Here is a 15,316-nt window from a genome sequence, read left to right as displayed (position 1 = left end):
TTGGCTCTACTTCTTATTGGCCACATAATTTTCGTGGGTTATATACTGTATACTCGCGTTTCGTGTCGTATCGTATTATTCTGAGATTGTGTATAGAAGCGATTCCTAAAGGTTTCGTGGGACAATCGCAAGGTTTCCGACAGATGTATGTGAATATTGAGAAAATTATATTATGCTTGGAGAAGCTATATTGCTATATTGCTTCATCTAAATAATAGTTAGTATACTATAAGGTAATATACTATTGCTATCAAATGTTAGTTTTACAGACATTGGGTTTCCACGAAATGTTTTCCTAAGGGTGCAGTAAAAGTTTGGGAACCACTGGCGGATAGTATACCTACTTATCTCCAAAGACAGTAGTTGAGCCGCATCTCTTTTACTAGTCGATTCAATGAAAAATATCGACATCCGACACGCACGTCCCATCGTCTCTAAAACTCTATCGCACATCGCAAGTAACAGTATATACACAAGAAAAAAAAAACTCGCGTCATTTTTTCGCAATATTTTTTATCCGCCATTCATCGCGCAATTGACACGTCAGCAGATTCACTACTACTTAAGTATTAGACATTGTCAGGCGTGCATGGAGCCCGACGACACATCTTTATCGTTAATCGTTTAAATCGCTCCACACCCCTTATATCCTGCTACAGTAGTACTGTCTAACTTGATATCCAGAGACTTACAGTAAAAATCGCGTGAGTGCGCAAGCAAGTGCACCATTATCGCGCAATCGGCACGTCAGCAGATTCACTACTACTTAAGTATTAATGTATAATACATTGTCTGGGCGTGCATGAAGTTCGATAACACATCTTTATCGTCAGTCGTTTAAATCGCTCCTCGTGCTTATATACTGCTTCAGTAGTACTTTCTAACTTGATATCTATCGATTTATACAGTAAAAATCGTGTGAGTACGCAAGTGCACCATTTATCGCGAAATTGACACGTCAGCAGATTCACTACTACTTAAGTATTAGACATTGTCAGGCGTGCATGAAGAGTGATGAGACATCTTTATCGCCAATCGCTTTAAATCGCTCCTCATATCCTGCTACAACCAGGTACTTTCTAACTTAATATCCAGAGATTTACAGTAAAAATCGTGTGAGTGAGTACGCAGTGCACCACGATGTAAACGTGTGTGCTCGCTCGTAATAATTATATTTCTTTATCATTTTAACACGAGATGATTATATTTACGTTTTTTCAAGTGCGTATACAAGGTGTAACGGGGCGAAGATCGGACAATAAAAATAAGTTGCTACTTAAACGTATGCCAAAAATAAAAAATTTTAAAAAAGTTATGGTTAGTAAATAATTTAAGAAATAAACTCACATCAAGAAATTCCCAAAAAATAATATTTTAAAAAAATTCTAAAAAATAAACTAGACACTTGACTTAGATAAATGTTTTTACCATCGACATTTTTTCTTATAATCAGATTTTTATATTGTTCGTGTAACAGAAGTGACAGTAAATTATATATAAAAAAAAATTTTAAATATCGATTAGAACAAAAGTTATTTCATCTGTCAAACCTACCGGTTACACTATGTATACAGAGTGAACCATTTATGTGTCTACACTAAATATTTTCGAAAAGTTTTAATTTTTTTGAATTCCACCATACGAAAATTTAATTTCATATCCCTAAACAGAATATTATTTGGAGTATTTCAATCTATAAAGATCAAACTTCGGACAAGTATAGTTATCATTACCTATCTATAAGAATTTAAAGTTTAGATGAGCGAATTAGACTAGTCAGGGATTACCCCGCAAAATGATATCCTACTCCCGCTAGTCTATAATTTATCTACTAATAACTAATGAACAACTTGTCCTAAATTTGATTTTTATAGATTGAAATATCCAAATAATATCCTTAATATGCTTCGAAATATGATATAAAAATGTTACAACTTAAAAAATAGTAACAATCATTTTTTTTAATTTTAGAAATTACATCAGTGTGTAAATATAATAATATGTACGTGTCGGCGGCATATGTAAAAAATCAATCGAATTTTTTATTTGTTTTTTTTTTCAATAGCAACCTTTAAGTTTCAATATTGTAGCGTTCTTGTATGAAATGTTTTTGATTATTTTTTTTCAAACCACCGGTGGATTAACGATTATCTAATCTCGCATCGATAAAAAAAAAAAACGTCTGCGGACATGGTGCGTATAATTTGGCGTTCGAGCTTCAATGCCCGCCGCGGTATCGTCGAGTAACTGGTCGTAATATACGCTTATAATTCGCATTATAGCGTAGGGTCTTCGTCGTTACCGCGCGGTATATTAGCACAACAATAAACGTGCGCGTATAATATTATTTACAGACCCGGCTCGAGAGCGCGTCGAACAACACACGAATTGTTATCGTCGTGGCCTCCAGAGAGAGGTCTCGTGTGTCTAATAATTATATATTGTGTTTGTTAAGCCCCGGTTTTGTTCTTGCCGCTTATACGCAGGGCAATCGATAGTAATCCACCGGATTCGTACAATAGACCCGTTGAATGTATATTTGATCAAATAAACAGTACTAATTCTGCATAAACGGCGGCGGCGGTACTTTTACGCTACGGCAGGCACAAAATTAATGCGTTGGCTGGGTTCATATTTTTTACGAGCTCCTCTTCGCACACTGGTTGAAAAGCACTTTCCCACCATCTGAACCATATCTATAACAACTATTGTTTGGGCTATCAAAAACACTCTGAAAATCGCACGAAATTATTCACAGAAAACGAGGGTACTATAATATATTATTATATGTGCCGACGAGGCTGTGCTCCTGGTTGCGTCCGCATTGGCATGCCAAAAAAAATTTTATAATAATACATCCAATTTGCATGCCATTACTTAAAATAATCTGTCCTGGTTGAACGCCATGTTCCATAAGTATAATAGATACATAAAACATTTATACTTACCGTAATTGTTGTTTATTTTGTGTCCTTATACAAAGAAAAAATAGCCAATTTATTCAAAAACTAATATTTTTAACATATTTTGTTAAGTTTATAAGTTTGTTAATTTTTTTCGACCATCTTATATTATGAGATTAATTTTTTTGAATAAGTGAAAAATAAAACAATAAGACAGTATGTAATAACACTACTAAATTAAATTTAAAAAAAACATTAGAACAAAATATTTGTGAGCTCAGAAATGATAGTGTGTCATTACGCTCATGATGTCTATTGCATGGAATAATTTAGACAGTTTTAAGAGACGGAATACAATTCGGAATCTTATTATTTTAAATTTTGGCATACAATTTGGCTGTCACAGGCCTATTACAAAATTCCAGTTATTTCATGTGGTATCGTTTGGAATAGTGTTTATAGTAACAAAAGACCCTATACTGACGAACGTGTATATTTTAACTAACGAAATATTACCCTAAATAATAACAAAATAATATGATATTTTATTACAATTTCGATTTTAAAACGCGTTGTTCTACGCAGCCGTGTACCTATATTGCCCTATACGTCACGCCGCCATTCATCGCGAAATGAGCAAAAAAAAATTGTGACAGGACAGTGTGCAAGCAAACGGTCACTTTTATCGTGATCCATTGTTTGAAATTAAAAACGCTGGCACTTTTTACGGTCGGGTAAAAAGGTAGATCGCGTGAGGCTGACACTTTGTAGGGTCCGAATACTGAAAGTTTTAAATAACATTTGTAACAATTGTGTTACTAATAAATAATAATAATACATCATTCCGAGTGCCATATCAAAATTAAACCGATAACCACATTTCCAAGATCCCGAGAAAAAAAAATGGGTAAATCGTATTCAGGTTTGGGGGCGGTGCTGGTCGTATAAAAATCGGAAAATTCAATAATTTACTCGTCATTATATACCTATACTGTCGAATACTTTTTAATAATATTCGGTGAAAAATGCGGTGCACACCTAACTAACGGAGCGAAACAAACTTAACACATTACGACGCGTATATTATAGTTGACGATAACAATAATGATGCGGTGACTGTAACAATAACACGAACAATCTAAAATCTTATAATTTCCTGTTTGGTCCCGCCACCGAATAATAAACTCGATTCGAATCGTTTCGCGCAGATTTCCATCGCCCGCAGAACGTTCTTCGGCTTCCTGAAATTCGACGTGTGGGCCCCCATACAATACAATGCGATACGATACGGATATCGATGTGCATTGTATTATAATTGATTGGGAAGTCAGTAGCCGTTATAAGGGTTTTGAAAAAAAAAAAGGGTGGGTTATAAATCATGGTAAAAGGGCGGTCGTTTATCATAATAATATAAGAGTATATTAATATTTTTTAAAAACTGCACTAAAATATTCGCACTACATCACTACTAAGGCCATGTTCTTTGGCCGTAAGGTCTCCGTGTGCCATGTGGGTGTGGCCTATTTATATTATTATGTATCCAATATAAAGTTTTGTTTTTGTCAGAATTACCGTTCTCAATGATTCGTAAACAAATTTAATTAATTAGTTGGTCACAATTTAAATAAATTAGTTGGCTACAAACCATATTGAGATATTATAAAAAAATTTGATCCTGAAACAAAATGATAACAACTAACAATGATCCGATAAAATAAATTATTTGACTACGGTGACAATTTTAAAAGCACAAAGTATACATATACGGAGCGCTTTTTTTTTGTTGTTTTTGTTTTAGTGATTGTGGGGGGGGGGGGGGGGGGGAATTGCAGGTGGCAGGGGCTGCAGAGTTGACGTAATTGTGATGTAATTTTTGTACCTACCGGAAAATGTGAAAACTATATTAAAATAATGCTATAGTTTCTGTTTACATAATACGACGTTTATTATAACAGATGTAATGTTCCGCGGTATTGAATCGAACGAAGAAATACATCATAAATCAGATTTGCCTAAGCAATTCCATTGACTTGCCCAAGAGTATATAAACCCACCCCCGTGTCCCACCCCACATATATACGCTTACCAGGTTTTTGTGCCATCGTGTGCGTACCCTCGACCGTGTTAGACCTGTAATGACGTATAACGACCCCCCCCCCCCCCCCACCCACCAATCAGAATGATGATAACGGTCGCTGTGCTTCGACTCGAACGATTTGGAGTGAAAGCGACGACTGGAACGTAAAGACGAACGGTCACTCCGCATACGTGTGGATTACTCGTAACCGCGTTTTTGAAATTTGGTATCTGTGGTGGTCACCACTTATAATAATCACGGTTAGTAATATCAACCGTACACTGTTTTCGAACAGTGGAAGGACGACGGGCTGTACTAGTGTATTACGCAAATACTCTAATTTTCGATTAGGATCATCAGTCGTTTTGGTTGTCTGGTTTTTTTGAGTACTAAAGTAATTACCACTGATGTATAGACCTCTATAAAACTAAATCTGTACGAAGCATAATATACAATTTAATTCGTGAGCTTATTATTTTCATAAAAAATAAAATATAATATATTATATATTATAATCCCGGTGTCGTTAAATTCGTTATTGTTTTGCGGTAACGTAAAACGTATAATTTACTAGTTCTTAAACATTTCCACATTAACGTTTTCGTTTTAAAACCGTTCCGATGTTGTGTGTACACGAAAAATAAAAACCGTAACCCTCATAAATTACACGATTACATCGCGTTCCCCGCAACTACCGTCGTGTTCTACTACCGCATTCGCGATTGTGTATTTTTTTTTATTATTATTCAGACTTACGAACCAAATGTAAAACAACATACTGTTTAAATATTTATACCAACGACTTAATTTTGAAACTGATCCCCGACGAATATTTCACTGCAACAGTGTAAATATGTATCTCGAATAATTGAATTTTTGATGTACACACGCAAACAATTACAAATCCGCGTATCCGACAGTGTGTATATATATATATAATTAATGTTTTTCGTCCAATCGCCGGAATTAATTTTATTGATTTAAACGACCCAACGGTGTGACGTAACGGTACAATGCGTTTAAAAAAAATATCATTCGCATAAACATCTCTTGGCATAAAAGTAGGTAATATAAATAATTACTTATGACTACCACGCAATTCTTACCAGCGGCGTGCGATCGTTGGGACCGAAATATTTTGTCGGATAGGCAAAGACTCCTCGGATTCCGGTCGCCTTCCGGCCATTTCGCCATTTTGGTCACATTAATATCGTACGAATTTCAATTACATTACATACTGTACCGCATAGTTTATTATCAACTGTTTCTTCTATATGACAAGAGTCTCTGAATGTATGTTATTTGTATTATAGACGTGCAAACAATTGCACTAATTTCGATAAAAGTTATATCAATTATTTGTTGGGTCTCTGAGAATGCACTGACTTGCCCGTTATAACTGAAAAAGACTTTCAAACCGAAATACACCAAGTTCCGTATTTCATCATTTTTCATTTTTTCCTTTACGGAGACTGGTAGATACAGTTATTATATGTAGGGCATTGTAGGCATATATATATATAACATCACAAATATTATATGCAATTCATTGTATTATCATTATCAGTCGAGGCCTCGACAACTATTATTAGTGAGCCATTTTAATTACAGTATTCACGATATTATTTAAAAATGTTGCCAAGCTTAAATTGACATGAAATGCATAAATTACTTCCTGTTATTTCTTCGTTGAGTCCATGTTTTAGTGAGATGGGTGATATTCCGTGCTTTGGAGTATTTTAAATACAATATCTATATAGATAGGTTTTGATAGCATTTCGGGCATTACCGATGTCAATTATTATTCCAAATATTAAATACCTTATTTAAATACTTCGAAGTACTAACTTCGTGTCAAGAATTTAAAAATATTTGTTTTTGTGAAACTCAAAAGGTCATAAATATTATAGAGTAACAACACGCTTTGAAGAAGTAGCTAAAGAAGGACACGAAATACAAATATTTAACATATTTTTACATAGTTTAAAGTGTACATGTCTCCATTGACGAGTAGGATCTCCGTCAATAACTGTTTTATAATTAAAATTTTTGAAGTATTTAAGTTCTTTCCGTACTAAAGAACCACCAATAATTATAATTTTAAATATTTGGTGATTTGCCTAAAATCAAATTAAGAAAATTAATTAATTTTTTTTCTTTTTTTTGTTGACACCACAAAAACCGACAAAGACCATTTCATTGAGTATATAATATATACCTAAATTATGTAAATATTTTAAAGTTGAATTATTAATTTCCATTAAGTATCCAAATAGTTTTATTCGTAAATCTCTGGGGTTATTTATTTATTTATATAGGTATACAAGTATAGTGTATATATAGTATATATTAAGTAGATAACTTTATATAAGAAGTGGGTTTATGCAAACAAGTACAACAAACACTGTGAAACCCTATACATTATATAGTTAATTTATTAATTAATTAAATTCTTTTGATTTGATAGCGAAAAAATTTAATTTTAATGATGAAAATATATATACATATAATACTGTTTCATGATATAATATGTCTTTCACGTGAATTTAAATATTAAACATCGTGTTATTGTCATCAATTTACTAAATAATAAATTATCAAAACAATAAACGACCTGTTAATGTCACTTAAGTCATTCTAGCCCCCTCCCCCTCCCATTTTAAAAGTATGGTACCTAATATCGTTTCGTTTTCGTCGCGGGTCTGACATCTATTTCTGACTCTAATGACTAATGTGTACTAAAAATTAGTTATACCTAGTACAATTATAATAAATAAAACCACTGCAACAAGAATATAGTTCTTTAAATATACTTCCTTGATAAGTGAAACATTTGAGTTTAACTAATTACAAATTGTACAATGATACAGGATGTTTCGTCCTTTTGTATATCTACTAGCTTACTTAATAGTTATAACTTATAACATACATTTACCCAATACATATACCTGCTACCTGTAATAAATATATACGTATTGTGAATACATTTTAACTTTTTCAGTTTATACATAATAATTAAGCCCGTCAAATTGGTTCTCAGATTTTGAAGTAACATTAAAACAAATAAAAATGTGATATTTTTCAATTATAGATTAAAAAAAAAAAATGTAAATTATATATGTATATAATTTATAAAAATATTAATTACAAAAATGTCATTGACGAGAATAAACGGAAGGTGAACAGAAAAAACCGTTCCCAATTTTTTTTTTTCAATATAATTTTATAATGTTTCAACAGTGACTGAAAACAACTTTTAAATATTAAAAAGACGATAAAAAATATATTGATACATTTATTTTAATAAACAACATATTGATCAATATGCTGCCGGTTTTAATATATTATTCAAAATTAAATTAAAATAAATTTATGATTTATAACTCATCATCAATATGGTAATTTTAATAAATTATAAACATTTTTGTAATCGAGCTATTTTCAATTAGCCACGCTCAACCCTTCGTAAAAATTAAAATTAAATATTGTGTACCTACTCTTTTCCGGTATTTGATCAAACACTCTGAGTGTACACGCCCCAATGCTGTTTCAGAGCTAGTGAAATTAAACAAAACGTTGACAAAATTATTATTCCTCCCTGCCCCTCGCCCCCCCCCCCACCACCACCACCACCACCACTCTTCTACAAATATATCGACGGGCTTCCGCCTATCCAACTCCTTGCAGGTAAACACGTACGGTACACAAACTGAAGTAATAATACGACCGATCGGATTAAACGGTGACAGTGCCTGGGCTGTCAGACAATGTTTCAGTCGGAAACGTCTCGATTAACATAATAATGATAAGACGTCTACGATTACTACATTTTACGGTATCCGCGATCCGTCTCAGTGACGTGATTAAATGAAACAGAAAAAAGATTCTCTAAAATTGTCCTCGCGAGTTCCTCTATTTAAATGAGCGCTATAATCGAGTCGAGCCGTAAACATAATAATCATTTAAATCCGTCAAAACTCTTATGCGCGGAGCAATGTAAATAAATCGTAGTCCATCCCCTACTCCCCGCTTTCCCATCTGAACGATACCCGTAATATTGTTCCTTGTCTAACACGATTATTCTGGTCGAGACAATTCGATGATTGGCACTGTCTTCGTCTTAGTACGATTGTGTCGTACCCATATAACATGATACGTATACTTTGAACTAAATAGGGACTGTCGACATACAAACACACACACACACACACATAGCGATTACTACATTTACTACATTTTACGGTATCCGCGATCCGTCTCAGTGACGTGATTAAACGAAACAGAAAAAATATTCTCTAAAATTGTCCTCGCGAGTTCCTCTATTTAAATGAGCGCTATAATCGAGTCGAGCCGTAAACATAATAATCATTTAAATCCGTCAAAACTCTTATGCGCGGAGCAATGTAAATAAATCGTAGTCCATCCCCTACTCCCCGCTTTCCCATCTGAACGATACCCGTAATATTGTTCCTTGTCTAACACGATTATTCTGGTCGAGACAATTCGATGATTGGCACTGTCTTCGTCTTAGTACGATTGTGTCGTACCCATATAACATGATACGTATACTTTGAACTAAATAGGGACTGTCGACATACAAACACACACACACACACACATAGCGATTACTACATTTACTACATTTTACGGTATCCGCGATCCGTCTCAGTGACGTGATTAAACGAAACAGAAAAAATATTCTCTAAAATTGTCCTCGCGAGTTCCTCTATTTAAATGAGCGCTATAATCGAGTCGAGCCGTAAACATAATAATCATTTAAATCCGTCAAAACTCTTATGCGCGGAGCAATGTAAATAAATCGTAGTCCATCCCCTACTCCCCGCTTTCCCATCTGAACGATACCCGTAATATTGTTCCTTGTCTAACACGATTATTCTGGTCGAGACAATTCGATGATTGGCACTGTCTTCGTCTTAGTACGATTGTGTCGTACCCATATAACATGATACGTATACTTTGAACTAAATAGGGACTGTCGACATACAAACACACACACACACACACATAGCGATTACTACATTTACTACATTTTACGGTATCCGCGATCCGTCTCAGTGACGTGATTAAACGAAACAGAAAAAATATTCTCTAAAATTGTCCTCGCGAGTTCCTCTATTTAAATGAGCGCTATAATCGAGTCGAGCCGTAAACATAATAATCATTTAAATCCGTTAAAACTCTTATGCGCGGAGCAATGTAAATAAATCGTAGTCCATCCCCTGCTCCGCTTTCTCCCATTTGAACGATACCCCTATTTTTCCTGTTCTAAGACGATTATTCTGGTCGAGTCGATTCGATGATTAGCACGTCTTCGTCGTAGTGCGCTTGTGTCGTACCCATATAACATGATACGTATACTTTGAACTAAATAGGGACTGTCGACATACAAACACACACATAAGGACGTTGACTTTTATGGTGCAACTTCAGTTCGTGTGGTACGAAACGATTTGTGCCGCGTGGTGTGTTGTGGCGGCGTTTGAAAACGATCTCGAGTGTCGTGAAATAGAAATTGGATTTCTGAGTATCCATGAAACGTAGGTATATAACTTATACAACCCACCGTCGCCGTCGATTGAGAGAGGGATATATGTCAATATTATCCCTTGGTCGAATTACACGATCCTATACCCCCGAGGTCGTAATGCGATAGTCTGTATGATGTGTATATATATATATATACACACAAGAATGCGTGTGGGTGTGTGGAGTAAAAATCGTGTGTACAGGTACACTGCATAACTCCCACTATACGTGGCATACTTGGCGTTAGAAATAAAGTATCAATAAAACTGGACTATAAATAGAATTTGTGTGTAGATTACATCATATCGGTGTCAAAACCTTGAACATCGTAAATCACTCCTGTTTATAGAATGATATGGCTAGACAACTAATTAATTTCGTTTCATACCGGTCCGCGGCTGGATTTAGTTCAATTTAAAAATATGTGTTATTAATAAATTTATATTATTAATAAAATATGCATTATTTTTAATATTAGAGTGAATTGATTACCCATTATCAAGCTTAAAAGTAAAAATACGATTAAAGTTCCCTGCGCAGGCTTTTTTTTTAAATATTTTTAAGTTATAAGTATTTTAAAATTTTCAATTGTACTTAATATGTTACACATTATAGTAAGACGGTGACAATACACGCGGGTAGACGTCTTCTTAACAATCTCGCTAATATAAGAGTACGCTATGTACATTTTCACATATTTCTCCTAATTTTCTCTAATACAATTACATACATTTATATAGTAAACTTGTTCATCAGAAGCTAGAGGGGCACCTGAAAATTGTACCTATTTCTGTCACTGGTATTGGCTGATCTAACGATAAGAAAATCGCTAATTTTTAAAAGATTTTCAAACGATTACATATATTTTGTTGACACCTACTTGCCGTTTGACACGATGAACCTACTCACGACCCACGTATAGTTTAAACGTAATACATTTTGAGATCGTCTGACAAACTAAAACACCTAAAACATAGTAGAATAATTATAAAATCCTAACTAAAGATTTAATTTAAGGATGGTAAAATAAGTGAAAGATTGAGAGCACTTACATTTTAGAAGAAAAAACATGATCACTGACTATCAAAGAAAACTTTAGCAACACTGAAACCAAATACCTATAAGTACCCTCCAGACACTATACCCGCCAACCTCCAGAAGTGCTCGCCCAAAAAACGAACGAAATCCCTAAATTCTCGTTTACATCTACTCAGTTTTCTTTTGCTTTCGAAAATCATGATGCGAAAACTTAACGAATAATTTACAAATATATTCAGACTGCGCAATGCGTGGGCATACATATTAATAAGGTATAAGCTACGTATACAGATGAACGGAGTTTGGCAAAATCTTATACCAGAACAAACCGAAACCCTTTGATCTGCCAGCCGTATCTGCGACTGCTATGTCCTCAGCTTCCAGTTACAAATATCAATCACACGCCTTGATACCTGACTTTGCGCCAAACTGCATTCACGCGTCCGATCGGAGCTCTTCTAGAAATGGAAAAACATGGTCGTAACGGTTTTTTTTTTTCCGAGTTTACGTTTGCCATATACGCAGTCAGTTCAGTGCGACTTGTGGCCGACTCGTACATCGATGAGAATATTGAGTTGTTTCCGGCACGATCAATTTTCGCCCGCCATATCTACTTGAAGACGTATAAAGATCGTAACCATAACTCGGGAGACGTGTTATATAGGTACCACAGTTGGCGTAATGCCGTGTACGTGTACAGGTTGCGTGATAATTTGTAGTCTTATAATGCATATAGTTCCATATACGCGGCGGGAAACTTAAAATAAAAATGTTTTATGTGTGGCTCGGAATACCGGCAAACAATGTGGTATATATATATACATGTACCGCGGTTAAATGCACGGTCTTCCGCTAATCGTTACGAGCGATGGTTATACGAATTAGAGTGACGAATATAAGAGACAAAATAAGACTAAATAAAAAATATAAATTTATAAAAACACATCGTCGTGTTTATTCGTACATGGTAATGTGTACACTCGCGTATACCATTAGCTCGACGATCTAATATGATAATAATATAATGCCTGCAATGTCTGGGGTGGTGTATATTTAATAGAGGACACGCGACGATCCGTCTCCCTCTCGGTGAAAATGCCTGGTAAAAAAAATTAAATTTAACGATTAATTCTCACATTTTGCGCGTATCATTAGGGCGTTTTGAGTGACGATAAAAGTTATGGTATTTAAGCGCGCGAGTCACAATATACTGAACATAATATATTATAATAATATAAACACGAGGTGCAGTCACACGAAAATCGTATAAAAACTATAAACGCGAATTTTTTTTTTTACGCAATAGAAAAGCTTGAATAATATTTCATAGTGATTTTTTAAACAAAATGTACGGTGACGTTATCACTGGAACTTCACCAACAACTTTCATGCACCGTTTGGCAATGTCGAGGAGAATGAAAGCTGTTCGCAGAGACCTCCGTCGGTATTATTAAAAAACAATTTCTAAAAAAAAAAAAAAAATGGATAAAATAAAATAGCGCACTAAACATTTGAAAACGTGTTCATAAAGGGAAACGTTTTTGGGAAAGGTCTAATGAAAACATGAAAGAGCGCTGCCGCGTCGAAGAATGTAAATTATCCAGAATTCGAAATTAACCTTTGTCTGTGCATGGCAGCAGGGTATAACATGTCTGTAAATTTACAATATTATATACTACGGCAATCGTTTTTTGTTCTCTTTTATTCACACCACGCGTAATGTGCTCACCTATACCTATACATAACATATTATGCTCTTCTCCGAAAACGAAAAAAAAAAAAAACAGAATCCATTCATTTTATCTACGCGAGTTTATAGCGCAAAATGTTACAAAACAAATCGAATTTTTTTTTTATCGCCGAATCCATTTCCAGTCGTAGAAATATTTACATTTGCATTTCCTCCCCGCCCGACGTGTATTGTATAATAATATACTTTAGTAAGTAGGTACATTATGCGTTTATGTGCGACTTGATTCGGTGTACGGCTTTACCCAAATACTGTACCAAGTACTACTGCGCCGCTTCGAATGCTAGTAATCCAAATCTCAACATGCATACGCAACAACGATCAGCTGAACTTTTAAAATTCTTTAAATTCATAGTCATAATAATATCGTAGTGTTAAAGCTGCAATTTTTTTATTCTATTCTTATTCCTTTTGAACTATTGAATCAAATGCGATATCGATTCATCATATAATATTTCTCCGATGACGATAAAACGCCGTGAAAACTACGTAACATCGTCACGTGATGTGAAAAATTTCACATCACAAAAACTGTGCATTTCGACTACGAGTTAACTGCTAGAGTTTAACAATAATTTGTTTTTTTTTTTGTTTCAGCAATACGGGCCGGCCGATCATTCCATTACAGCAAATATTTTGAAGAAAGCTTTTCCGGATTTCGAAATATCATGCAACAACACGTCATGAAAATTAAACTAAAATCATGACATTATTATAATATATTTTATATTAATTAATCATGTCATTTTCGTATACCTATTACAATAATAAATAATAAAAGTAAAAAAATAATGTCTTTCGGTTTGTCAACAATACTTGGCCAAGAATGAGTTCGTCCAACTGCGTAAACTTAAGTTCAATATAACAAATACATTTTTTAAAAAAATATCAAGTTTACCTTTTTTTAATGGAACACATATAGTTATGGAGCGGAGGGGGTTTGTGGCGGAAAGCTTAAAGTAGAATAGTGTACAAAAAAAATATCCCTCATTTTTTTCCATTCCACATTGTAATCTTTTACAAGCTTTTCGATTATGTCTTAAAACAGCATCATCCTCGTTCAAGTTACATATACAATATATATCTTATTCGTGTCGGTATTTATAATTTCAATAAACAGTATTAACTTGTTTTGTGAACATTTTATTTTGTGTGTATGATACAAAATGTCAAGAATGGAAATTTAATGTTACTCCCAGGACCTGATTTAAGAACAAGTAGTACCTATAGGGTCGCCTGACCACAAAAAAATTGCAGATCATAAAAATTCCAATCATATTTCTATTAAGTCTCGCGCGTCCGTGACGGGTCGACGATTATACCGTAATGACCGTATTGACGATCGGACTGGTTCAGCGTTCCGGTTCTATACAATTTATTTATTATTCATCGGGCTCATCCTACATCTTGTTTCAAGCCACTTCCACCGACTAAAATACGTCTCCAATTCGCCGTCGTCTACTGTAGTATTGGTATCACTGACGATTTTTAAAACCTTTAGATATTACCGAAATATATGATAATAATATATTCCGGGTCGCGTCAATGCAAAACGAACGAAAAAATCGATAAAAAAAACTTTGTGGGTCGGCAAATTTTAAGTTGTCTTAAACAAACTTTTAATTTGAGTAATTTATCTGAATGGGCAACGGACCAATATGTTATCATTATTCACGCCATTATTGTAAATAATTAGACTGTCCTTTGACACAGACCTGTAGGCAGTGTTTTTGGTGGAAATTAATTTCACGAATGTCAAATGTCAATAAACGCGATACGGGGTGCATACGCTACGATTAACGTAACTATAATAAACAAAAAGTTTTGCATACAAAAGCACGTTAAAGTATTTATTTTTTCAATAATCGTTTAAGAGGACGCTACCCATACATTTGTTGTCTCCGTCTTACACACGCAGTTTCAATGGTGTGCTGTTAGTTTTGCTACTAGAGTGAGTGGACCTATTATAAAACTTTTAGGTAAGAACATTGTCTGTGCATA

The 15,316-nt window shown here is 34.3% G+C and overlaps 1 protein-coding gene across 2 annotated transcripts in view; it reads left to right on the top strand.

Moving 5' to 3' along the window:
- LOC132941764 (14 kDa phosphohistidine phosphatase) overlaps positions 1–14,461 on the top strand; it is a 174,262-nt gene extending 159,801 nt beyond the window's left edge. For both annotated transcript variants that reach the window (XM_061009919.1, XM_061009920.1), the window contains one exon: positions 13,913–14,461. In XM_061009919.1, coding sequence (XP_060865902.1) covers positions 13,913–14,002 — 90 coding nt within the window. In that variant the 3' untranslated portion in view covers positions 14,003–14,461. The remainder of the gene's footprint in view (positions 1–13,912) is intronic.
- The last annotated feature ends 855 nt before the right edge of the window (positions 14,462–15,316 follow it).

This window comes from Metopolophium dirhodum, chromosome 3 (genome assembly GCF_019925205.1).
Source record: "Metopolophium dirhodum isolate CAU chromosome 3, ASM1992520v1, whole genome shotgun sequence".
In the NCBI taxonomy this organism is placed as follows: domain Eukaryota; kingdom Metazoa; phylum Arthropoda; class Insecta; order Hemiptera; family Aphididae; genus Metopolophium; species Metopolophium dirhodum.
The sequence above is the reverse complement of the archived record's forward strand: the minus strand, read 5'-3'. Positions and strand labels throughout refer to the sequence as shown.